Source organism: Netta rufina, assembly GCF_964035555.1.
Source record: "Netta rufina genome assembly, chromosome: 10".
In the NCBI taxonomy this organism is placed as follows: Eukaryota; Metazoa; Chordata; class Aves; order Anseriformes; family Anatidae; genus Netta; species Netta rufina.
Genome location: NC_140133.1, coordinates 11627316 through 11655124, shown reverse-complemented (window position 1 = coordinate 11655124; position 27809 = coordinate 11627316). Strand labels below are relative to the sequence as shown.

At 41.7% G+C, this 27809-nt stretch overlaps 1 protein-coding gene across 1 annotated transcript; it reads left to right on the top strand.

Annotated features, from left to right (window-relative positions):
* KBTBD12 (kelch repeat and BTB domain containing 12) lies at positions 1 to 26777 on the top strand (the record flags this gene model as incomplete). Its single annotated transcript, XM_084292551.1, has 5 exons — positions 1 to 1070; positions 1993 to 2263; positions 5202 to 5352; positions 14832 to 15029; positions 26608 to 26777. 5 exons carry the CDS (start codon positions 1 to 3, stop codon positions 26775 to 26777), a joined length of 1860 nt encoding a protein of 619 aa, XP_084148677.1.
* Between the last annotated feature and the right edge of the window lie 1032 nt (positions 26778 to 27809).

Here is a 27809-nt window from a genome sequence, read left to right as displayed (position 1 = left end):
ATGGATCGTAAGACTGAGGAGAAGAGAAAGCAGCACCATAGCTTGACTTTGTTGGAGCAAGTAAATAGAATGAAGGAATCAACAGAGATAGTTGATGTGGTGCTAGTTGCAGAAGGTGAGAAATTCCCCTGCCATAAGGTGGTCCTGGCTGCCTTCAGTCCTTATTTCAAAGCCATGTTTACCTGTGGCTTGGCTGAATGCACACAAAGAGAAGTGGTGCTGTATGACATCTCTGCAGAGAGCGTGTCCGTGATACTCCACTACATGTACAGCGCGGATTTGCACCTCACTAACCAGAACGTGCAGACTGTTGCCCTGGCTGCGTATTTCATGCAGATGGAAGAGGTTTGCAATGTGTGTCAGAAGTACATGATGGACCACATGGACGCTTCCAACTGTGTGGGCATCTACTACTTCGCAAATCACATCGGGGCAGAAGATTTATGTGATCAGGCGAAGAAATACCTGTATCAGCACTTTGCTGAGGTGAGCTTACAGGAAGAGATATTAGAGATTGAAGTCCAGCAGCTGTTGTCTCTCATAAAATCAGATGACCTGAATGTTTCCAGGGAGGAGAGCATTCTGGACCTTGTCATTAGATGGGTAAACCACAGCAGAAAGTCACGGGTAGAGTACCTTATTGAGCTCCTGAAACAAGTGAGACTGGTGCTTGTCAGCCCATCCTTTCTCATGGAAGCCCGCAAAAGGAACACCATGATCCTGTGCAATTCAGAATGCAATGATATGTTTGAGGAAGCGCTGAAAACCATCAAGCTAGTCAGCCAACCTTCTCTCAGCCTGCGATATGGCATGGAGACGACTGATCTCTTACTCTGCATCGGCAACAATTCCCTTGGCATTAGGTCAAGGCATGGGAGCTACGCAGATGCCAGTTTTTGTTATGCTCCTGCAACAAAAAAGACTTATTTCATTTCCTCTCCAAAGTATGGAGAGGGTTTAGGAAGTGTTTGCACTGGTGTTGTCACTGAGAATAATGATATTATTGTGGCAGGAGAGGCCAGCGCCGCCAAAATGTCTAGACAAAAAAACAGGAACATCGAAATTTATAGGTGTGTACCCTCTGTCAGAGAATTTCCCTATATATAATATATCCCTTGATATAAATTTCCTTTATATCAAGTTGATGTTTCTGAGATCAAGAAAAGACCATTAGACAAAATGTTCATTACCTGAAAGTTTTCCCAGAGATTTTGGCTACTTAAAGCAATTTGTCATAAATGATCTTCACGGTACAAGGAATTATATATATACAACCAAGTCTTCATGCTTTTTCTCCTGGAAGGAGGAGGGTTTACTGCAGTGGCATCTCTGTGTAAATAGGCTTGATTAGATCCTTCTTCGATGTACATGGATCTTATATTCTCGTTAGTGCGGGTAAATGAGTCAAGCAAAAGTCCCAAGGAGTCCAGTAAGCTGAAGATAACACTCTTCTCTAAAAATGCCATACCAATGAAAGCTCAGAGATGAAAAGATAATAATCAATAATTTAAAGTTCATTCTATTTTACTCATGTCTTTTTCAGGTTAGCCCATTTTAAAGAAAAACAGAGCTTTTCTGGATTAAAGACAAAATTAAAAAATAACATTTTCAAACATAGGTATCTAAATTTAAGGAAAAAAATCCCTACCAAGATAGACAAAGTGGCCTTATTTTCAGCAGTGTTGAACTCTCACTCTTCCCATCAACTTCAATGGAAATGGTGACTGAACAACACATGCAGAAATAAGGGACTCCTTACCTTAATTAAGGTCAAATATCTTTCAAAAGATGCGTAAAATTAGGATCCCTAATACTAAAGATGCTTGATCTTGCAAATATTGGTCTCAGTTCTATAACATGTCTGTGAAGGAGAAAGCTCTTCTTGTAATCATAACACTAAATAAATTTTGGAGGTTGAAGGGGATAACGTTTGAAACAAGCTGGTGGGACATCGATGAGCCAGGGCATTTACAGCTTTGGATTTCCCTACAGATACCACCAGAGAGGAAACCAGTTTTGGCACAGCCTGTGCAGCGCTCAGCTCCGTGAACTCTATGCATTGGGTACTGTCCATAACGATCTCTATGTAATTGGAGGGCAAATGAAAATGAAAAATCAATACCAGGTCACCAACTGCGTGGAGAAATATTCCATGGAGAAAGGTACCTGGAGAAGCACAGCACCTCTGCCAGTACCATTAGCCTGCCATGTGGTGGTGACAATGAAGAATAAGCTGTACGTGCTGGGTGGCTGGACACCACAGGTTAAGAAAAGTGCCTGTTATGTTGCTTTCTTTATGTAATAATGAGCAGAACTATGTTTCCTTTATATGATGTGTAATTTTATGGTGCTTCTTGCATAGGAGAATAATAAATCACTCGCGTTCTTTCCATATATTTTGTAGGAAAACAAAACAGGGTAAAGGGTAAAAATATCCATATTGAGCCATCCTCATCACAGATAACTTCAGGATGGGCAGTTCTTTCATGGATGTGTGCACAGTGAGCAAGTTTAAAATATATCTTTTGGGTTGATATGAGTTGAACATAGTTTAAATAACTACTAGGTTAAACACCTAATTTTTGCAAAAATTTGAAATAATTAGGATGATATTTATTTGGTATAATTTGTCATCGTAGGCTATGAAAAATGGATTAATTTCAGCCTTTCTTCTCCTTATATACTGTTCTCTAAATTTTAAAAGTATCAGTAAATAATGGTGTTTAAATAACACAGAGACTTTTAACTGAGCCCCATCTTCAGAAAACATATACACAGCTAAACTGATTTACATCTGAAATTTAAATTTCACCTCAATCTCTCAGGAAACTTTCTTGATTAATGTTCATTCATTTATTTTTTATCACATTTTAAATGAAAAGGTGAAACATTCTCTGGAAAAGAGATTCCTGTAATCAGTCCATTTTTTGGAGTCAGTTGCATTGCTTGGCCATGTGAAATTTTAATGGGAATTTTCAACAAGACCACAACTACCATTTTCAGTAGTACAGTGAATATACAGAATTATGCCATGAGGCAGATGGATGTCAGAAACAGTGCTCACTCTCTCTACTTGCTCCCAGTGTGAAAAGATCTTTTTTAAGACTGTAGCCTATTCTTATTTACTGCTCAGTGCAGTTTAATTTGGGGTATTCAAGAAAGAGCCCCACATTTACTTGACAATGATGTAGAACACCTGTAATCATTATTACCAGCTACAATATTTTCAGTCTGTCATCACATCTTGTTAGTTTGTGATCCCTTGAAATACTTTGCTGGTTGAAGTGCTTAAGCAAGATTTATGCAGCAAACAGGATTTCCACCTCTTCGGATAATTTGAGTGCAGAAGTCCCCAAAGAAGGCAACAGAAAGATCAGAGAGCATTTCTGATGCTAAAACGGCTGAACAAGGATACCTTGCTATTTAAAGAAATGAATTGTGAGAACATACTGTAGAAAAAATCTGTCCATAGAAAACAAACAAACCAAAAAACTGCAAATATAAGGTGTAACAAAATAAATGTAGAAGTCAGACAACCAGCTTCGTCCTTTTTCAGTGCTGCAGAGGGTGCTTATCCCTATGGTATCCATCATCTCCTTGCTCTCACCTGCCAGGCGGGTGGTGGTGGATGAGGCTGCCCCAGCTGCACTGCGGGCAAGGAGCTGCCTTTGTGCTCAGGCAGCACTGAATGTTCCGTCAGTCCCTAACAAACACTAACCACACAGCACTGATGGAGTGCTGTGAATGTGTGTGTCCGTTACAGGACACAGATAAATACATGTTCCCTTCCCACTCAGACTTTGCAAGGGGAACAATGCAAGACAAAGTCAAGCCAGGACATGAAGGGACAGCTTGGGAAGGCAAGAGCTTGACTCGCTGCAGCATTGCTCCATTTCAGCACAGGTCTGTCCTCACTGAAATGCAAGGGGATCGAGCTGGGGTAGCTGGAGGCTCTTAAATTGGAAGCAAGCACTGGTAGAAGTCTGAAAGGAAGGATTCAGTCCCATGAGACAGAGAGTAGGGGTACTGGATGTTATGTTTTCTGTGCATGAAGAGCACAGCATGTGCTCTGAGGTGGTTCATGTGCACACCACCACAAAGAAAATGAAGTAGGATGTGAATTTAAAGCATGTCAGATGGTGTCTGCTCTTAAGTGCATGCTTATTCTGTATTGAAAATATGCAGTTACCCCCCTCTCAGTGAATAAATCAGTATTTCACACCTATCATGGAGAAAAAGCATTCTCCCAGGCACTTGAATGCAGTAACTGAGGGGTTATATATCTGTCTAAATTTAATTTGTTTTCTAATATTTTGTCCATTATATCAGTGCTGTAAAGGTCTTTTTGGAAAGTAAAATAGCAAGCAAAGCAAGAACACGTACGCCAACTTTATGAGTATGGAGAGTAGCTCTTTCCTTCTCCTTCTCTCCAAGTGAAACCTTTCATCCTGAAATATTTCAGAATCCTCTCCACACAGCCTACAGCTTACATCCAAAGTGCTGTACCCATAAAACATAATCTGAGCTTCCTGTGTTATACCAGAGGGGGAGAGAAGGGAGAAGAAGATTAGGAAGAACAAGATGAGTAGGAGTGAGTATAAAAAGAATATTGTGGCAGCAAAAGTATAGCAGGGTGTTAGGAGCTTGTCATTAAAAGTATTGAAGGAGAAGTTACCGCAGTCGAACAACTTTACTCTGGCTAGGCTGACTAAATAAATGTACATATGACTTGAGGCTAAGTTTTGTATATAAATAGGCCCGAGCACAGTCAGCTAAGTACCTCACTGGGACTCACAGTATAGTCTGAATAACAGTGGAAGCAGAAATTCAACCTTTAGAAGGGATAAAAAATATTTTATAGCAAGGTTTTCCTTTTTACCATCATTAGGACTTCACAGCAGCCTTGCAAAAGAGGTTCATTCTGCCAGAACTGGGCCCATGAATGTACTGTTATTACACAAATCCCCATCTTTACTGCTACAGAATATAAATGCTCTCTTATTCATTTGCCTTCTACAACGCACTCCCAGCCACAAGTCATGGATGCTGTTAAGCCATGGTGTGTGTGCATCACTTCGCAGCTATAATTGATGTGTTTATGTTATTTATCTGCTCCGCTGTCTGCTGTGATTAATTGCATGCAGGCATGTGCGGAGGGCTCCAAATGTTGTATTATTATATGGCTGTCATATTTCATACAGATGGATCTGCCTGATGATGAGCCGGATCGATTAAGTAACAGAACGTTTCAGTACGACCCATGCCAAGACAAATGGACAGAGTGCGCACCAATGAAGTACTCCAAATACCGCTTCAGCGCTGCTGTGGTCAACAGTGAGATTTATGTCCTGGGTAAGAGGAAACAGATTTTTAACAGATAGCACCATGACTTTGTCTTTTTTCCAGCAATTTGCTTCTGTGAAGTGAAATATCTCACCCTTTGCTAGGTACTGTAGGACAACGTATGTTGGACTGAATGGATAGTTATTTTCAGGATCTATTTTTTCCCCACATAATTTCTTCCTTCCTTAATTCATGTAGATTAAATTAGGTGAATGTTTAGTGTTCTGGATTAATATAACAAAGATACTTTGCTTTTTAAACTGTTTTTCTTTGGACTACTGGTGTGTGCTATAAATAATAATGAGTTTTAAAAGATGGGTAGAGAAACCTTGTTAGCATCATTTCACAGGTGAACAGTAGGAAGCTAAGTAACATGCCCTAGTGCCATGAAGGAAAGGCACAGGGAAAAAGAGAATATGGATGTCCTGGACAAAACCAACATTATTTGTGGATTCTGATGAAATTCAGTAAATCATGCTCTTCCATCCAACACAATGCAGTGCATTTTTTGGAAAGCCTGTATCTTTCACTTTGTCATTTTTTAAATTACCCTTCTCATTTTTTTGCTTTCAAAACAGTAGTTTGACCAAAAGTTTTAAGAGTTGTGTGGAAGAGTTCAGTAATCTCCTCCCCCCAAATCTGCTGTCCCCAAACAATCCCTGTCCATATCCCTCATTCTGCAGTTCAGGCATGGGACACTCTGTAGTGGGTTTACGTGGCAAGGTTTTGGTAGCAGGGAGCCATAGGGGTGGTTTCTGTGAGAAAGATCTAGAAGCTGCCCCATGTTTGGGAAGGGCCCCATTGTTTTCCAGATCCGAGCCAATAAGCGATGTTGTTTTTCGCCTCTGTGAGAGCATATTTAAGACAGGGAAAAAACGCTGCGCCACACAGCAGCCGGGAGAGTGAGAGGAGCGAGGAACAGCCTTGCGCCAAGGTCAGTGTAGAAGGAGGGGGAGAGGTGCTCCAGGCGCCGGAGCAGAAGTCCCCTGCGGCCTGTGGTGAGGACCATGGTGAAGCAGGATGTCCCCCTGCAGCCCATGGAGTACCACGGTGGAGCAGGGTTCCACGCTGCAGCCCGTGGAGGAGACCACGGTGGAGCAGGTGGCCCTGCACCGACGGAGGCTGCCGCCTGTGGAAGACCCCTGCCGGAGCAGATTCCAGGCCGGACCTGTAGCCCGTGGAGAGGAGCCCACGCAGGAGCAGGTGACCTGGCAGGAGCTGCTGCCCGTAGGGGAGCCAGGTTGGAGCAGTTTTCTCCTGAGGGATGGACCCCGTGGTACAGACCCATATCTGGAGCAGTTCTGAAAGAGCTGCTGCCTGTGGGAAGCCCACGCCGGATCAGTTCATCAAGGACTGCATCCCGTGGGTGGGACCCCACAGCACAGGGGACGAGAGTGACCGAGAAGGAGCGGCAGAGAAGAAGTGCTGTAGACTGACCATAACCCCCATTCCCCGTTCCCCTGCGCCGCTCGGGGGGAGGAGGTGGAAGAGGGTGGATGGGGGGAAGGTGCTTTTGTTTTTTTTTTTTCCTTTGTTTTCTCACTTCTCTTGCTTGTTAGTTGTAGGCAATAAATCTTACTATCTCCTTATGCCGAGTCTGTTTTGCCCGTTACAATAATTATTGCGTGATTTTCTCGTCCTTATCTCAATCCTTGAGCCCTTTTCACATATTTTCTCCCCATTCCTCTTTGAGGAGGGGGAGTGAGAGAGCGGCTGTGGTGGAGCTCGGCTGCCCACTCGAGCGGAACCACGACACACTCAGTAAAGGGACAACTCAGAAGCGTGCTCCATAGCAATGCTTGGATTCCCACAAGCATCACCCACTTTTGATATAAAACTTGTCCCTTAAGTAGAGCACCATCTCCAAGGGCTTCCTGCAGTCTGCTCCCATCTAAGAAGATCTGCTGAGGGCAGAGGAAGGAGGGGAAGGAAGGCAAGGTGGAAACAGGGAAATGCAAGATAATATCTTGCAAGGACCAAGCCTTGCTTCCAAAGCTTTACTTTTCAAAAAAAAAAAAAAAAAAAAAATGTAATATAGCTTTAGCTGGGTACATAAGGTAGTGCTGCATGTAGATATGACTTATTTCAAGCAACTCTTGGCACATATTTTTAAACTAAGTAAGTTTGTCAGCTCTTTCAGGCAGGATCTCTGTCTTCCAGTACAGTTTGTACAGGTCTCAGCACATTCAGGATTAGGTGGGACTTCAGAACATAAATGAAAAATCACTGCACAAAGTGAAATTAGAGAGGATTACTCTAATGTCTCTGAGGTATGAATCCAAGTTCTATAATAAATATGAAGCAAAAATCATAGATGAAACACTAGCTGTGAATGACATACAGTGACAGCCTCCTTGGTATATGAGCGTAATGCTAGCTCTCATCCATGTAGGTGTAAATCTGTAGTAAGTAGTCTGCTGATTTCAATTGTGTTGTGTCAGACACATTTTTTCCCAACCCAGATCAGAATGCGATGCTTAGCCTTTGAAGTGTTAATCTTTGGAAAGTCCTGTTGGCTCAGAACATAGAGTACACAGTCACTGTCCAAAAACCCTTCCCAGCCTAATTGCCAGCTCCAGCGTGTAAAACCCTAATGACTTAAATGGAATTATTCTAGAGTCACACTGATGGAAGGAAAATGAGAAATAGATTAGAGTTTTTTGTCTGAGTAATAGCATTGTTCAGGAATCTATATCACGTGTCTTAATCAGCAACCCTGCAAGATAATTGTCTGTTTGTTGTGTAATGTTCCTAGAGAATCTTATGCTATTTATATCATGTACATAAACCTTAAAAGCAAATGAACAGCATCTCCTAAGGCTCAAAATCCTTTCTCCTATTCATCCCATTTGACTGGTCTTAGCTCTTTCTCTCCATATTTTCCCAGGAACATAACTATATTCATTGGGAAGCCCAAGAAAGAGCAGTATTGTGTTCTTAATGACAGAGGCAATTGAGATACTTTTGGAAGAAAACCAAATGGGAGGGCTCTATTTAAGGTCATGCATTTTAATCTCTTGCTTAAAAAATATCCTTTGCTGCTAAGACTCTGAAAACTCATTGCAGCCAATGGATAAATTAGGAAGATTTATATAAATTAATCCATTTGAATTCCATGTTCATTATCGTATAATAAAATGCACTCAGTAGAACTACTGTCTCTAAAATACAGGTCACTGGTAAAAAAATATTGTATCACCATGACAGCTTTAACCATGTGTTGCTTTTATGTTATGTAATTCCTGCTTTATAAATAAGAAATATAGAAGGATTTAAATGAGAAATCCTATTAGTGAAGATTTAAGAATCAAAGAATTTTTGTTTATCTTCTTTAGCCTAGCACCCCATCTCCTTAGAACTTTTTTTTTCTTTGAGTTCTTGCCGAGAGCTTTTTTTAAATGTTTTAAGCAATTAAATGAGGTTCAATTAAACACTGTAGGTCTTAATCACAAAATACTGATTTGAATATGTACTTTGGGGTCTCCCTGGAAAGGAAAGCTTGTGTAGGAGTGACTGGAAGGAGACGTTTTAGCTTTCATGCTTGAGTATTAACCATGCACTTGAATAACACCTTCTTCTAAAATAAACATGTCTATTTATAAATATGCTTTGGACTTCTGACAAGCAGCAGATTATGGGCCTGATTCTGCTCTGTTGTACCTGTGCCACAGTCTCTGAAGTGCGTGTATGTAGGGAGGAATGAAAAAAGCAAAAATTGGTCTGATATATGAGAGGAGAAATGCTCCGTACTCACTTAAGAATTATCAAAGAAAATGAGAACAAGGCTTTAAAGGACCTAAAACCAAAGTGTAGACCATGTTTTGACCATGTTTAGGAAGACAATTGTCTGTCTTTTTTTTTTTTTTTTTTTTTTTTTTCAGCCCTGCTTCTAATCCATCTTATTTCCTTGTGTCTTCTACAAACTGCATTACATCATCTGCTTTGCTCTGCGTTAGTAAAAAATGACAGTGCTTCTCATCTTTGGAAGTGCCTGCCAGGGCTAGCTTTATTGCTCCCTTATTTCTCCACGAAACCAGCTATGCAGCCCTGCTCTGCAGAGTGAGAGAGCAGCATAAGTGCTAAGACTCTCAGCTTGAGTGCTGTTAAAGAGTAATGAAGGGAAATGTTACATAAGAGATTAGCGCTATTAAATCCATTGTGCTTTTCAGAGATCAATTTAATAGTGAATTATTTTACATGAGGCAAAGGAGAGCATGAGCTTAGATTTGACTTGCTTGTTGGAGAATTACTGCTTTTTTCACCCATTTCCCACTTTCCTTTGATAACAATTCACAGAGATGCTAGTAAGAATGAATATTACTCAATATTGTCATCTGAGGACTTAATTATACAGCAAAGAACTCCAGTGGCAGTACCCTGAGGTCTTCATCAGCTTGACCAGCCTCACCTGGGGCTTCCACCTCACCCTCTCTGCCCATAGGTCCACAAGCATCATTTAAGCCCAGGTGTCTCAGCCCCTTCTCATCATCTCCTCCTTGCCTGATGACTGCTGGGCTGTTGGTGGGATCCTCTGCAACTACCTGCTTCTGGGGTCATAGAGTTGTTCCCTGCCAGTGAGCTTATTGTCTGGGACACCTTCCCCTTGGGAACAGCCCTGTTCTTGTTGCTCTGATAAGTTGATGTGGCTGAGGAATTGTAGGTCTTGTCTCATTTAACCCCCCCCTCTAAGTAGGGGAGCCAAATTAAATAGTGTAAACTCTGACATTCAGAGGTCTCCAGCTCTTTTCAGTCCTACCTAAACCACGATCCACCTTACAGGTGTCACTTAAGTAAGCTGTCCTGTATATGCACTGAATGATCTAGGTTTGGATCTGGGCAACTATCCTGGGAAAAAAAACTTGTCCAGGTTGGAGTCAGGCAAATTCAGCTGTATAGGAGCTCAGCGTGAGTGCCTGCTTTTACATGTGCCAATTCTAGTGCCATGGGTGAAATCACTGGGTACAGTAGGCAGGAGTTCCCTCTTTCTGGGAACTTAACCATGTGTCAGTCTTGTTCTTATAGATATACATAGATGTATATAAGGTATTTATTTCCTTTGCATCTTCAGAACTAATTGTTGCTAGTGACTCTCTATCTCACAGCCCTCACAGCCGTTCCCCCTTGTGCACTGGGAGGGTGTTCTGTTATTAGAACTGATGTGATTCAAATTGCATGCAGCCTTCTCAGATGAGAATGGGACAAGAGGGAGGCAGCTGACCTTAGACAAGGCAAAATGCTTTGCCTTCAGCCAGCTACGAGCAGTGTGTGGGTACAGTAAGGCACAAAACTGCAGCTCATTGAAATTCTAGGGATGTGCTAATCACATCACCTACCCCTGTTTTGCCTTATTCATCAAAGGCTTGTCTTTTCTGTCATGATTTCTTAATAAAGATTATGTATTTTATTTGTATATTTATTTTACTAATGGTACTTCATGTTAAATTTAAAGTCCATTATAACCACTGCTTACAGAGTGCCCTTGAAAGTATGTTTGATTGCAGAATCATCCAAGCATGATATGGAAAGCTCTCAAGCATTAATGGGTTTGGGAACACAAAGGTGGCTTCACTGGCTTTTTTTAGTCCTTCAGTGGCATCTGAAATATCTCCTAGGGAAAGTGAATAATGTAAAAAGCCTAACATGTTGAAAGGGTGTATTTGTAAGGGGTGGGAGGGGTAGGACTGAGTTCTGGGATTAAATCCTCTTGTGTGATGAATGTGAAAATGACAGAAAAGTTCAGATCTCCCGGTGAGAAATCCATCTCTCCCTGCACAAAGGACATGTAATTGGGCTTTATGCAGGGAAAAAAGCCAGGTGGTGTTGAATTCACCTGCTCTGTGGTGAGAGGTGAGTGTGGGTTACTGACACACCCTCTCTAGCATCCACCCCAGTCCGTAGGCATGGCAGTAGCACTTGCTGCCCTTTGGTACGCCTGTGGGGACTCCTGTAAGGCTGTGACCACAGCATGGGCTGGTTTAAGGTACAATCACATGTACAGACTTCCAAATACACAGAAATGGACCCCAGTACCTCAAGCTGCTGCCAGGCCTCTTGTCACAAACCTCCCTGAAGTGACCTACAGCCCTTTGCCCCTATTGCTGCTTGCCCTTACCCTCCTCAAGGGTACCTCCACCTCATGTAGAGGCCCCTGTAGGAACCAAACATAAACGCATTTGTTCAGTTCAGCCTTCTTGGTCTTAATTGCAATTCCATATGTCTCCACGTGCACTCCTAATGGTTTCATAAATCTGAATGAAGAAGGCAGCAGGACAGGATGGTCTGGGGTTGAGTGACTGAGCGTAAAGCAGTGTGAATTGCCTGACACAGCAAGTTTATTTTTTTTTTTCTGCCCATTTGAAGTCTTTCATGGAATACACATTGTAGGTGATGGATAGCCTGGTTAACATGAGATGCCTCCACTTGTTTGCAGATGTGGTTTGATTTCACTTTGAGGAGTTTTCTTGCTGATTTGTGCATTTAGTTATTTGGGAAGAGGCCTGAGACATCAGTGTCTGCAGAGGAAAGACTGCTGTCTCACAAGAGTATTGCTGAACTACCACATCTGGGAAAGGCAAAGCAGTGCTGGTGGAATCTAATATCCTCATATTCCTTTGTTAGCAATATTTCAGAATTAACATTGCTTCAAGAGAAGGTTGTAATTCTTCTGAGTTTGACTTGTTGTGTTGGTTTTTTTTTAAGCTTGAAAATTAAACTTTATTTTTCTCTGATTTTCCTTCTCATTTTCTACTTGCTGAGAACTTAGCTTTGTCCTTGCTGTAAATTGAACGTGAAATTGGATCTAACTGAAATGGCAAAGGATGTAAATTGGAGATATCTTGTACCTTCAGGACTGTGTCAGGTTATAAGAGGATTAAAGGAGGTCAAATTTAAGTTACCTAAATTGCCTAATGAAGGTTTTTTAAATGCTTAAAAAATGTGGTACCTCTCAAACTTTTGAAGAGATGCTCTAATAGGCCACTAAGTATTACCTCTCTAATAACTATTCAGGGAAAATGTTTGGAGCTGATGCCCTGAGTTGGCAGCTGAATGTCTTCATTAACTGATGGTGGTTGTGACTTCTTGCAAAAGTCACTGACTGTGCTGTACCTCATTATTTCTGTTATTTCTAAAGTTACCATGCCCCACAGCTACTGAATTTGGCAGTGACAATAACAATGCGCTAAGAAATACGTTTCTAGAAATGTTCTAGGCACGTGGGGCACTGACCTCCCAAGAAATGCTGAAGCAATCAAAAATGCTATTCAGTTCTGTGAGTCTGATATGTCCCATGCATGACCTAACTGGTATCATTTGTCCCTCTGAACAAGATGCTCTTTCATTCCTCAGATGAAGACTTCCCCTGTGGATGAGTGTCTGTTCTTCAGTGTAGTACCGGTATCACCTGTGCAATTTTAAAACTAGCTTGGAAACCAGCAGCAGTCCCTGGCATCATGAAACTACCTCTTGAACAGATCAGATTAGTCTGTGGGGACCTTTAATATTATTGGGTACCAGTGAAAACTTCCTTGGGCATCTGTGCTACACTGTACTCCATAGACTGTACATATCCTGTTAGCAGATTGTCTTGCATGCTGCAGTCTGTGATCCTACCAAAGGATGCTATAGAGTCAGAAATGTTGGTAAGCCGTCAACTAAATAATAGCCTTATATGAAAACCTCGTCTGATTAGCCCTTGCCACTTCCCTTGATTAAATTTAGGGGAATATGGAACATTTCTGAAAAGCCATTAAAGAGCAGTGAAGAATACTGCACAGATGAGGACAATGTTCCTGACATTAGGAACAATATGATAAGTGAATGTTTGAATTTTGAAACTTGTTTGAAACTCTCTTGTTTCCAGATAGTCCTAAGGAATAGCTCAGACAACTATGAGAGTGGCTCAGCATGATGATGTATACAAGTCCCTTTTTGGATGTGATTAGCCAAATCACTCCCCTGCTCTCTTGGGTTCCTCCTCTGAGGCTTGATTCACTTAGACATTAGTTGTTAGCTTTTCACTGATAAATAAAGCTGTCATCTATCAGAGTTGCTGACGGTAGATGTTGAAGTAAGCACAATATGTACGCACTAGTGCCTGAAAAATTCAAATGTTGGATTGAATCAAGCACTGCAAGTTCAGCTGGAGGAAAACTTGCATAAAGGACACTGAATTTGGTTCTCATTTTGTTGCTCTGATGCAGGCATAAATTATCTTGACTCTGAAATGCTGATCAGAAATATATCGGGTACAAATTTGGAGAATTATGGGCCCACTTGTGTTCTCTTGGAAGTATCTTTGGAGAGTGTTCAAAATGTTGGAAAATATAGCACAGTCCATATGAAGAGGTAGATGGAAAACCATATGCAAGTAAAACTTTGAGCACGAGGGGCTCCTTTCTTCAACAGACAATCTTAGCACTGGCAGGGCAATACGTTTAAAGGCAGCTTCACTAACCTTGCACAGGTTGTACTTGCAGTCATTCCCCTTTGCAATTATGCAAGGGCATAATTACATGCCATGCCATCCATTTTGGATGTGCACAATTAAACAATCCTATAAGAGTATCTGGAAAGCTAGCCCTTCATGTGGAAATTGCATGCATATTGCAGCCATTTTGTATTTAAAAGTGGTCACACACACCACATGCACAAAAGAACTGCTTTAGCATGCCATCAGTGCTCATTACAGGGTATTGTGTCCATTGGCACAGATGGAAAACCTGTGAGGGTACGTCAGCATATTAATAGTGGAGAACTGAAGGCTGTGAATTCAAAATCTGGATTTGATCACTGGAAAAGATGTGGAAAGGGTGTGTTTACTCTGTGCTTTCAGTGTACAGTGTTTGCACTGTGCACTGAGATCTTGTATGTGCCTGTAGCCTGTTGCAGTGTGTACCAGCAAAAGAAAACTGGGATCTCTTTCAATCCTGCACACTGACTTCAGGCATTGTAACTAACTCTTCAACACTCAGGCTTGTCACAAATGACCCCATTGGTACTTCTGCATATTGAAAGTTTTGTTTTTTGAAGCTTGCTTCCATTCAGAAATGAGTATGAACTTTCTCTTACTGAGACAAACCCAAATGACTGTTGGTTAGCAAGTGAGTGTCAAATACACTAAGAGTAATTGCAAAATAATTTTTGACCCACCATGATTTAATGATAGTGATTTGCCCAGCACACAAAACAAGTAATTATGACTGTTTCAACTACATATGCAGAAAACAAAATACCTTTGCCTTTTGAAGACATGTTTCTTGTCCTTCCTTTGTTACCAGCCCTCAGAAAGGATCTTGCTTGGATGTCCGTAGATGATGTGTGGTGGCTTCTGCCTTGAGTTTACTTTCTAATGAACTTCTGGAGCTGCAAAAGGGAAAGGAAAAAAGACGGATATGAGGACATGTAAACAAAAGATGATGCAACCAGCCATGTATTTCTCAGCAGAACCTGGGACTGCTATATTTGACCTATGTATTCTTTTTCTGCAGGAGGAATTGGATGCATTGGTCGTGACAGGGGGCAGACACGGAACTGCCTTGATGCAGTGGAGATTTATAACCCTGATGGAGACTTCTGGAGGGATGGACCTCCTATGCCTTCTCCCCTCCTCTCCTTACGAACAAACTCTAGCTGTGCAGGCTCAGTGGAAGGGAAGCTGTACCTCTGTGGAGGATTTCATGGAGCAGGTACTCAAATGAGTCTAAAATTCTTTGCGTATTTGAAATCAGTTTCACTGTATGCAGCCTGACTTGACTGAATAACTCTGTGAAGTGGCACTGGCATGCCCTGGAACAACAGAGCTGATCCAGCCCTTTGGACTGCTGACTCCTAATGTCAATATGAATGGTGTTCTGTTTGTTCTTTGTTTTTTTCCTCAAAGCATGAAAAATTAAGGACGTTTCTGATCTGCACTGAACTGTTCCAAACCTATGCAGAATTCTCCTTGATATACATACAGAGCTACTGAGATCAGGATCTTAATGTATGTTATGGGCATTACAGAACTTGAGCATATTTGTTGAAGGTTTAGGCACTATTGATCCATCTGTAGCTGTGGTAGCTAGCTCTGTTTACTTACATGATTTCATTTTCAGTGTTGAAAAACCTTGTGTATTTAATGAGTACTCTGGTTAGGGAGGTCAAATTCCAGATCTGGTGATGTGAAATAATCCTAGTCCCATAGCCTAGCCACCTTTCCCCTTTGAAGTCTTCCTTCCCCCTTGACTATCTCCAGTATTGCTACTCATTAATTTTAATTATAAATGCAGAGTCTCTCAAAACATGCACACTTCTCCTGCTATAGAGCAGCTGCTACCCCAATCTCATTTCTAGGAGAAAGCAGTAGTACAGATGCACTATGCACTGCTACTAAATGTCGTGTCAGGCTCACTGTTGCCCAGTAACGTCCATATGGTATCACTGGGTCACGTCCTTCATGCCACACTAATAAAGGCTGCATTGGCTTTTACTTGTATTATGAACTCTAAACTTAGAGCTGCTATGTTTCAGAATGGTTTTCATCCTTTAGTTCACAACTTACCTTCCCTTCACTTGCTGCTGTCTGAAGAAGCTGCTTTGTGAAAACACTTGTATGGCAGCTCTAACAGGCGTGTTCTTGTGCCACACCTGATGGAAATTGTGACCTCAGAATGATTTTGATTACAATTCATCACTGTTTCCATAGGAAATGTGCCATCATTTTTGTCCTCAGCAGTGTAAGGAAAGCCTAAAGTTAGTGGGTACAAACCTCAAAAGGATGATCTTCTGCACCAACATGTGAAGCAGTTACATTCAAGATGACTAACAGATTAGCATGAAACCTTCTGAATAACTCTGTAAAAAAAGCCCTGCATTCTGTCACTGAGTTGCATTAGGAGTGGCAGCACTGGGAAAGGTTGAAAGTTCCCCTGTGGGTTTCAAGCTGGCCATCTTTTGTATGCTTGTATAATGCCAGCTCAATGGGGTCCTGACTCCTGACTGTATTATTGCAATCTAGATAATTATGTATAGAATTCTCCTACGCTAAGTGTTGTTTAGATGGGGAAACAAGGAGTGGAAGTTAGATAATGCCAGTATTGCAGTTACCTGTGCAACCTGGATTTTGATGCCCTCCATGTGTGCACTTTGTATACCTGAGAAATAGTATATGATTGTGTTGTTAGCATAATGCCTATTAACAGGGAGCCAAAATAAGATTCACAGCCAATTTTAAATGTGATATATCCAAATGTCTGAGGAGTTGAGAGGAAGCTGTGTCTTAAGATAGGCTTATTAATGACTTTAAAGTTATTAGAGGGAAAGGTTTGTTTGTTTGTTTGTTTGTTTTTTTAATCTTCATAATAACTTCCAGCTACCACCATCAAGGAATAGATGACTGGAGTCCATTTGCAGAACCTGGAGGTTATGTCACTGGTTTCTCTCCCTGTCCCTGTCTTCTCTGCATGCTGGGAAGAGTGCTGCTCTTTGGGGTGAAGGCTGGAGTAAGGGACAGAGGGTTATTACTGTCATGTGGGATCTTGGAGAGAGTGGCTTGACTTTGCTCTTTCACAATTACAGCTGCTCAGCAGATTCAGGATATTCACAGAACAGCATGTGCTGCTGCTGCTTTAGTAGCAGATAGGGTTATTTTAGAATGTGCTTGTTTGGCTTTAGTCTTTTGGGTTTCTTGGCATGCCACTTCAGTTTTCGTGAGGGATGCAACCAAGAGAGGATATTCCAATTTTACAAAACATTGTAATTTAGTTTCAACTGAGTGGAGTTTTTGGAACAAGCTGGTGGCACAGCTGTAGTCTCTGGGTTTTCTGCCTGCTGAACTCTAAAAGGCTGCTGTGAACACTCGAGTACAAGTGCTTCTCAAAAAAAAAAAAAAGGCAAAGACGTTGGCTAAGGCTCTCCAGAGTAGCAATATATATAAGCAGCAGGATATAGGGACTCCCTATATACTGGAGACTTGTCCCTGACTCCTAGTCTGAACTTGTCTTTGCATTCATTTACGTTCTTGATCCAGCAGTAGGAAAGCTGGTGACATAAGGATATTTTTGCATCTTAATTTTGTTTATGCACCATGCTCTGTGTGCCTTTCTGTGCAAGCATAGACCTAAGTGGTTAATCAGAGGCCAGAGATGCTGTACACAAAGCTGAGAAACAGCTGTCAAATGCCCAAAGGGCCTTAATTTTGGATCAAAAGACATTGCCCTTTCAACTGCCATCACTTCTGTGTCCTTTATTACACTCCTTGAAATTTCCTGATAACAGGATGCCCATCTGATATGTACTGCCTCTAAACCTCTGCTCAGAGAAGGACAAGGACAAGTGGAGTAGCACTTAACAGCATCCCCAGGAGCAGAAGAAGAGAAATTGCAGCTACTTGGTCTCCAGAAGGAAGTCTGCTTGGCCAGCTGGGAGTATCATTTGAGCAATGCAGAGTAAAGCCTCTCTAAAGGATGAGTGTACTCCAAAGTGTCCAGACTTCAAGAGAAAGCTTCCCCTGTACTGCAGGAAATGCTGTTTCAAGTTAAGCTATTGGTGTATGCTGCTTGTAAGACTTTTCCTGCTGAGGCTTCCTCAGGTTAGAAGCTTGTTCAGGGACTGGCTATGAGAGGGAATTAATTCAGCAGAAGTTTAGACTTAGCTGAGGGGCCTACATGAAGACCTTAGTGACCCTAGTCTCCATGCAGCATATGGAGAAGCACAGACTTCCAGAGGGACGTTCAGGTCCTTGGTGCTTGAATTTTTTTCTGACAGACCAGAAGGCAATTCAGAACCCTGAGAACCTCTTGTCTGTTAATGCTCCGTGTTTCTACCAGGATATGAGCAATCCAGACTTGGCTTACTGAAGGCAAAACTGTCAGGAGCCTTGTGTCTGTGGTTAGATGGTAGAAGCCACTCTGAGACCTCTTATCACTTGGCAACAAATGATGTGCCTTATGATCATAAGTACCCAAAAAATAATTTCTACTTTGAATTCCAGTTTCCTGCTTTAGAATGACTTGCCAGACTTCATCTGCTAGCCCATAGTTTATCCAAATTAGTTCATTTTCTGCTAAAACTATTATTGCAAATAGGAGCCATTAATCTGCTCATCTGACACCCAGCTCCAGCTCACATAACCTAGTGCCATGAGTGTTGCCTGCCATTTGCCAGCAATGTTACAGCATTCAGCAAGATATTTAGAAATATTTCAAATCGTTGTTTTTATCCATTAGTTTGTAGTTCTGCACAGAGAACACCAGTCGTAGTATGAATATTCAGAAGGACCCAATGTGCAGAAGCCAACCAGCTTTCTACTAACTGCTCTAATGTTGTCGCATTTAGTGCTGTAGCTACAGGTTTTAAAGCAGCCTTTGTGGATCAAGTGTACAATATTCTTGTTGACACATCTTATTTTCTTTGCCTAGCATTAAACCTGACACCTGCGCAGGCTGACAGCTATTAATGTTAGCCTGGGCATGGCAGGAGTAGGCTCATTAGAGTGCTTTGCTCAAGGAGGGGTGAGCAACCCTTCAGGTATGCAGCACTATACAATTATGAATGCCTGCCAGACTGGGTTCCCTGTTTATTTTCCAGTGAAAATAATGCTATGAAGCAGCCAAAAATATTTATAACAAAGGCAAGCATGCATGCCTTTTTGCTGGGACTTCCCAGCTCATGGAGGCACACGTTCATTAACTTTGCTTAGTTGCTTCAAACAAATCTTGCAGCACGTCCCTGGGGGCTGGCGCTGTGGGAACAGTCAGTGGGGGGCTGTTCTCCTGATCTGTAGCTGCTTTTTTAGATTATAGGTGTTGGTCCAACTGTCTGCCCCTGATTTGAATTAATTCAAATTTGGATTTGATTTTTTTAACTTGATTATAATTAGAATGCCATCATTATTGTACACCCATGTGACATTAGCTGATGTGCAAAGTAATGGGGCAACTGCCTCAATTCAAAGAATAAGATACTTAATAGGTCTCCTACTAGCAGCACATCACTTAAAATATTGTATGATTTTATCAGCCATTGCACTTGATGTTGAACTGTCATTCTCTGAACTGGCAGTTGTGCCATCTTTCTCCAACACAGTTTACAGCAGAGAAGATAAACTTGCTGCTTTCCTACTATATATATGAAAAAAAAAAAAATCTAATATTTAGCATCATGTATGAGATCTGAGCTATTCAACCCAGATCTGTTTACTTATCATTGATATCAAATAGAAACTCATTTTTGCTCAAAGGGCACTACAGGCAGTGGGAGAGTCAGAGGAAGGGAGAAGGGAAGAAATACCTCTGGACTTGGAGCACCCAAATCTAAATTTTGTCTGTAGCTGTTAGCCACGATAGGTGATACAGTAACATTCAGTCCACTAACTGTGTAGCTGCTTCTACAGGGAAAAAAAAAAAAATTGCACACTTACCCCAGGTGCATTTTCTGGACGCTTCTTCCTCATTTACATAAATTGTAATCCATACATTGGAATAGCAGCAGCACTGCTTGCGGCAGTGCAGAGCCGTGTAGTAATTACTGTATTCCAACTGAGCTAATGAGTTTGTATCTCCACGCCACCCTCTCCTGACAGCGGACTAGCTTAATAGTTATTTATTTTGACTAATCTCCCATAAATGCTGTTCCCCTCAGCCTCATCCATTATGTGATTTAGATGAGGTATCGTTGTAATGCTTGTTTTTTATTATAGTGGTTATGGTACATTACTGGAATCAAATTAAATTTAGATGTATTAAGGAGTCTGGCACAGTAAATACTACACTTGTGAAGTTTGGGGGATGAGGGATCAGAATGAAAGCTGTTTCTCCAGCACCTTCCCATGTTCTCAGCTAAATAAAGCAGAGGGGCAAACCCCGGGCTGCCTATCTGCAGCACTGCTTGTTTCCCTCAGTTAGAATTTACCAGGCAGTGATGAATAATTGAAGTTCTCCTGCCCACAGTTGTTATCGTTTGAATAAATATCCCCACCCATGAAACGGATCCTGGGTCCCTGTCTTGCTCAGCATAGCAGTCTGCCACAGATGCTGCCACATTGCTCCAGCCAGCACACCAGGTTCACCCCGAAAAACGCTGCTTAACTTTTTGCCTGTTCCCTGGAAAGCTGCTCTTGGAGACACCTTGCTGGTGTGCTCCCTTCCTCAGGAGGGCTGCCCGCCTGCCCCGTGCTCATTAGCTAGAAACTCAGTGCTGTAAATAAGGCCAGTGCAGGTCAGGGAATTGCTGGTGAGCAGCACCTGATTGTTTCAGATCTAAATTCAACCCGGTGTCTGACTGTGTTAGTAATCTGGTCATGCCTCTGACTAAGGTTCATTTATAGTTTATAAAGGGTTAATAAATGATTAATAGATATTTTAATGCATTTTAATTAATTGCTAAAGAGGTCAATAGGTTGTTTAGAAACATGGCTTAGAGCCATGTATGACATCTTCTATTGTGTTCATAACTGCCTGTCATGCATACAGTCTAAACATGCTTTATATCATCTATTAATAATGTATTAACCCACTGCAAAGCATTTAGGAACAGTATCCTAGCACGGTCTGAGACCAGAAATTGCCATCCTGCTCTTCCAGCTTTTACTCCCATGCATGGTGCATTGACTTCAAGAGCACTGATCCTGCTGCTGCTGTAGTTTGTGATCCTGCTATCACCTGCAGCACAAGCAGGATCCGTGCTTGTAAGACTGGAAGAGGCCTTGCCTATGAAAAATAGACAACTGGAAAGAGTTAAAATGCTGCAGCAGCTAGATCAATCCCAAGAAAATCAGTTGAAATAACTGAATGAGAAGTTCCTTCCTGTAGACCATTCTTCATACATACATATTTTAATTTTAATACACATTGATTTGTGAGGGAATGGGTGGATCACAAAGTTATGGTTCTGAAGAATTACACAGCAGAGTGGAAGGATAGAAGTCTTGTCTATGAGAGTGAATAGCTTACCTTACTCCATGCAGGTGCTCTGAAAACAATAAGCTGCCACAGCTGTAAAATGAAGTCCCAACCTGCCTCCCAGCTTTCACTGTGTCTGATGGGAAGCACTGCCTTGGTACTTAACATCCTGAAGGCTGGCCAGCATGTTAAACAGCCAGGCCAAGTTCCTTCTCCTGTGTATTCTGCTTCTGCCCACAGGCACAGATGATGGATGTGCTTGACCCCACGAGGGGTGTTGGCTCTGTTGTCCTAGCGAGGCTGGTGGAGTTAGGGGCAGCTCACATATGCAAATGGGATTGAAGGCCACAGACTTGATGAACTTATTCTGTTTCCTACTGCACATCAGGAACCAGTACATCTGGTGATAATGATCTAAATGCACTTCCATCCCATTGCAACACAAACGTGAATTCCCAAGTCACTGAACTCTACATCATGTAATTACGAAAGCAGCTATTAGTGGTGAGGAAGATAAGTAGCAGAGGCTAATCCCTTATGTTTAAAGTCATTGTCTGCTCTCTGGTGCAGATAATGGCATGCAAAACCAGTTACAAACTAGCACTGGAGATTGAGCTGCCTCAAGACAGCTCTGGTTTGGCTGTTAGGTGACAAGGATGTGAGAAGCTTGAGCAAGAACCCCCCTGAGTAATGAGTTCTGGGGACTGGCAAGCACCTCGTGATGTTTAAGTGCCTTTTCTTTGGAAAGAACAGGCAGTTAACAGCTCAACCACTAGAGGTTTGGTGGCTTTTTTCTATAAATTGATTAATGGCCAGAGAAGGTGGAGCATGTTAGGGAACTGTGCCAACAGGAAAGGAAAAGGTGCTGTGACAACCTGAGAAGTGCCAGGACTGATATCAGCAGGAGCTCAGGAAAGTATGGATGAGGATGTCCCAGGGCAGATGAGGTTCTGTGCTCAGGCACCTGGCCCTGCTCTGAATGAGCCTGCTTGGGTACTGCTGGCAGTGTGGCTGTGGCACAGATAAGATGCTGGTGAGCTTATCCAAAGCTACTTTGGATGTCTCTGCCCTGCATTGAGTAGGCAGAGGAGTTGCAACTTACGGAGATACTGAGAGCACGTGCCATGATGCAGCTTTCTTCCTCCATAAGATGGAAGCAAACAGACTGGCTGATGTCAATGGGTTTCTGTAAGAAATTAAGTTCTTGACCACTTTTCAGCAAACTTCCATAGATTTGACTCCAATGAGCTAACATTTGGCATTTGGGAGGTCAGTGCTCTGGACTCTAAAGCCATGGGGTAAATTTCTTAGTATCATCATTAGCAACATAACAGCTGTATGGTTAATAGTTCTGTATGAGCTATAGATTTTCTACTTGTTAAGCATATTGCTCAATTCTTCTGTGTCTGCATCCCTTTAACACCTTCCCCCATCCTCCAAATAATAATATTGGAATGCTCGGTTCCAAATAGGAAAGACAAAGCAAAATCAAAAAAGATCAGAAGTGCTATAAATACTACACTTACAAGGGAAGGTGTCCTTCCTCCTAATACTAAATTACAAGTGGAATGCAGTTTAGAAAAAAAAAAAAGGGGGGGGGAGACAAAAGCAGATCAAATATTTATAATATTGCCTGCAGTCATACTGTAGGTCTTTCCAAGTATGGTGCATCCTGATTTATGGTCTCTCCTCATTCAAATGACATGACAAAGCATACGATATAAAATGAAGTCTGGCCGTATTTGAGGAGTGGAGTATATCTGAAAATAAACCCGCTGTAGAGAAAATATGATTGTGTCCATGGGGTGCAGGCAATCACTGAAAAACTAATGTTTTTGTGGGGTTTATCTGCACATGTAAAGGAAAACTTCATATCAAAAATTTTGGGACAGTTTTATTCACAGATGAATGCAGAAACTTACTCATTTTGCTCTCAGCCTACTATAATTGAAATATGACTCTAACATTTTTTTTGGTTATAAATCAAGTTCTTTATTACTGGAAAAATACACATTTGTAGGTTCAGTGTTGGCCTTCAGCCTGCATTTGAATGACAAAACAAAACAAAACAAAACAAAACAAAAAACCAAAACATAACTGTACCAAGAGTTCTGTGACTTTCTTCTGAAGTACTACAACTTCTAGTGTGGATAAGCTTATGCTGGAATGGATGTTTCTTATGCTGGTTTAGCCCTCTCCTAGATAAGAAAAACACACTGCAGTAAACACTGTACTGCTTTAAAAGTATCCGCATTAGGGTTAGGTTTGTATTACCTGAATGATCCTAATACAAAGGGGTTTAAGGCCCATGTACAAAAATATAAAGCAAGTTTCTTAAGACCTCCTCATGGTTAAGCAATGATGTGCCTCATTTTGTAATAATACTGCCTCATTTTGTAGGGGAAAAAGCATTTGGAAGGGAGTGAATTCCTTTCATTAGGTGAGGCGTCTGTCTGGTAAATGATGCAGAATAATGCTATGTGTGACAGGGAATTCTGTGCATTGGCTTCTTGAAAGGATAATCTGTGTAATACAACCTATTTCTTTCTGTAGACATCTTTATTCTACTTTAAGCAAAATTGGCTTCTAAGGTATTGCCTTAAAAGATAAAAAAAAAAAAAAAAAAAAAAAAAGATAAACCAATGAGGCAGAATCTGGAATTACTTGCACTGAGGTAAATGTTAGGCTTTAAACACTTTTTTGGGGATTAAAGTCCAAATGAAGAGTGGGGTCTAGAATCCAAAGAGACAAACTTCCAGATTTTTTAACAAACATTACTTTTTCTATTGTCCATACCGGGGGTGGGTGGGTGCGTCTTCAGAGTTCAGTTGTTTTAACTCATTTCAAAACAAAGGGGGGATGTCATTTTTTGAAGCATAACTACATTGTGAGCAGTGCTTTTCCTCATATGAACTCTCTCATCCAAAGCATGCTGTTTCCTTTCATATTAAATAAGACAAGACTGCAGAAGTGATTGCTTCCTTTATTCCAACAACAAACCCTTTTTATCTCCCAAGGGTTAAGAGTTAACCAACAGTCCGCGTGCTCGAAAGCAGAATTTGTGGAGTGGAACAAAACCAGCTACATCATCACACAAAAAGGGAAACAAGGGACACCGAAGGTTGTGAGTCACCAGGGTCAGGATAAAACACAGCAAGGCTGGCGAGGAAGGGTGGCTGAATCTGCCTTTGATGTTTTAATTATGATTTTTTCTGAAGTGTTACAGTTGCCCACAGAACATTTCAGACAGTTCCAGTGTTTGATTTTTTCCTCTGATTGTCTCACTTTTGTCATGATCTATGCCAAAGAAAATCCAGGCATAAAAATTTATTGCATAAAGGAGATGATCTAATAATAAATCCAGGGGCTGGAGCCTCCCATGTCACAGCTCAGGTCTGTTTGTCTTCATATTTGTATCTTAGGGAAAACCTGCTTGCTCTTGCAGGGTCATAAAAAAGTGAGCTCTTTGGTACTGGCATGTGCTACTTGTTCACAGGTTCAGTTGTGCCTTCTCTTCACAGGTTACTGGGTATTTTAGCAGTTTGTTGTCTTGTCTCATCGATGGTTGTTGCTTGCCTGTTATTCTCCTGTACTTAATGAACTACTGAAGTCCAATAAATGAGCCATCAAAACTATCGTTCCATTTTCTGAGAACAGAGTAAAGGAACAGAACAAGAACTATGCAGATGAGGCCAAATCCTGAAATATTAATTTCACTCAAACTTGCAGAGATGCGTGACGCTCCCAGAATCTAGGGCTTGGACCAAGAAAAATGTTTCTGGTACAGCTGAGGGGAAAATGACTATGGGCTGTGGGGTGGAAACATTGTGCTGTTCTCTGGTGAGAGAGGGGTCAGAGATGGTGAATGGTTGGTGAGCTGTTTTCTTAAGTAAATACTTATAAAAACATGAAAATATTTCCATAAAGCTAAGACTTCCACAATGTGCAGGACCTGCAGTAATATAGAAGTGCTTCTAAATTGTGCAGTGAGGAAATTGATCCCAAGGGTGGAAGAAGCCTCTTTTCATGTGACCTCCTTGCATCCTGAAGCTATTTGTAGAGGAGCCCCAGGGACATTTAAATCCCATGGCACTACATCATTGTAACATGGGCACCAACTTTTCTCAGTGCCTAAACCACAAGCACACTATCTGGGGGGTAGCAAAACCCTGAAGTTGCTGTTTTCTGGAGGAATTTGTGGTCTGTTTCCAATGCAAGGAAATATATGCCTCCAGATGCTCTTCTGTATTTCACTCTTTCCCTTTTTTCAGTTCTTTGCTGTTGGCTCCACAGAAGGGCAGTGTCCAAACATGAGATGCAGTTGCTAGACATGAAGGATTGTTTCTGAGGTGACATTAAAAAATAAAATATTACAGAAGGGCTGAATGGGAACCTCAGTCCAGACCCTGTAAAGTTTATCCTGTCACAAGTCTTTCAGGAGTCAGAACAGAGATGAGTACTTGGTGTTTCTTGCTGTGATGGCTCTTACCTTTGTACCTGTGAAGTGTCTGTGCTTGGCAGTCTTTGAGACCTGACTCCTAATAAATCTACCCAGAGATTCATCAGAAAGAAGGGAAGGAAGCTGACAGCAAAGCACATGCACATCCTCATCTCAAAGTAAGAGTTTAGACTAAGGTTACTGTGAGAAAGCAGCTTTAACATGAAAGAGTGAGCAAAAATGAAAGATGGTTTTTATTTTTAGGAAATAACTTGGCTTTGAGTAACAAAATTGCTGGAGAGTTCAGGCCTTTTGTTAGCAAAGAAAGGCTTTACCTTTTCACAAGAAGTTTAATTCAGCACTGCTGGTTGACAATTGCAGTTCTCTGCTGTGTGGTGATTCTTTTCATTATTTTTTGTTAGTCTCAGTAAAAAGCTGTTTGTCTTCAGATTGGCTGTGATTTATTGGCTTTCTTCTGACCCGACTATTCAAGACAAATTCCTCAGCATAAAGTATATTTCAAGCCCTGGAGGTTTCTCTATCTTTATTTGTTATAGTATTGGAGTGCTTCCAGGGGCCTGAGAGCTACAGTTTAGTTGGGGGGAAAGAAAAGACAAGGCAGTGCATGTAGGCCTGCTCATTAGCTCTGTCTCAAAGTGAGCATTTGACATTTTGATCGTGCGATGAAATGCCACCTGCATGCTTGTACTGAGGTGGAGTGCTTCATGTTTTTATCTCTGCTGTTCAGAGGTGAGGACTGAATGTCCTGTACAGGTCTCCATCTGCACCAATTAGTTCTCTGTGTGTCGACAAACTTGCGTGCTCCTCAGCATAGCTGTTGGTACCACAGAAAGCACCTTTTCATTGCTACCTTACAGTAGGCTAGTAACAATGCCTTTGATCCTGTTTGGCTTCACTTCTGGTTCTTATGTTGCTTCTGTTTTTCAGCTCGTCATGAAGTCATCACCAAGGAGATCCTCGAGCTCGACACGTGGGAGAACCAGTGGAACGTGGTGGCCATCAATGTCCTCATGCACGACAGCTATGATGTCTGCCTCGTTGCAAGGCTGAACCCACGGGATCTTATCCCTCCTCCCCCCGACTTAGTGGACCAATAGAAGTTCAGTGACTCTGCTTCCAGATTCTGCAGAAACTTAAGAATTTGGAGAGACAAATTTTTTTGGCTCTGGATGACAGCTGAGCCCCATGGAGAGAAGCCCGCAACACATGCTTAAGGACAGAGATGCCTTTGAACTGCACTTCTTGAACAATGCTTAATTTGCTAGTACTTGTACTTATTGGTGGTGTTTTTGTGATTGAAAGCTGAGGTTGCCATCCTCTGTGTGTCGCTTGGGCACACTGTCTCTTGGTCTTCCATTCGGCTGTGCAAGCTGCAGTGTTTGGTGCAGCCTGTGCTTCTGGGACCTCTGCCTCGCAGGCAAGGGGGCAGCTCAGGGCTCACATCATAGCAGAGCACCCCATAGGAAGGAAAGCTCTAGCCAGGGAAAACCCTCTTTTGTTGTTCAACCCACCGAGTTCTTCCGAGCTACCGAGGGGACTAAGAAATATCTGAAGTCAGATGGAAAAAAAAAAAAAAAACAGTTCAGCTGTACCTCAGTAACAGGCTATTTGGCTGATGTAGGAGTGGAGGGAAGACAGAAAAGGGCATTTGTTTGTTTAAACAAGTAAAAGCATTAGTCAAGGTTTGTAAGCCAAGTACATCAGCTACTGCAAACATTATCTAAACCGCAGCCAGGACAGTCAAGTCATCCTTTCTTTGTCAACAGAGCTGAGTCTGTGCTGGCAGAAAACTGGTCTTCTGGCCACAAGTCACAAATGAGTCTTCCAAAAAGAGATGGCCAACTTTTGTACCAAAGAAGAAGAATCCTAAATTTTTGCATAGATTCTACCTGTCATGAGGCAGGACCACCTGGTCTTGTGTGACCAGAACCTTAAAGCTAGAAACCCCTAGCTTTAACAAATGCTAAAGGAGTGAACAATAAAATTGCACAAGAATGATCACTGTCAGCAAGAAGGTGCTTTTAAGGTTGTAAAAGCAGTGATAAAACTGGAAGGAAATCATTGGCAAAGAAATGAAGGAATCCATCAGGTAGTTCATCTGTAGTTATTAGCGTGTTTTGTAATTCAGA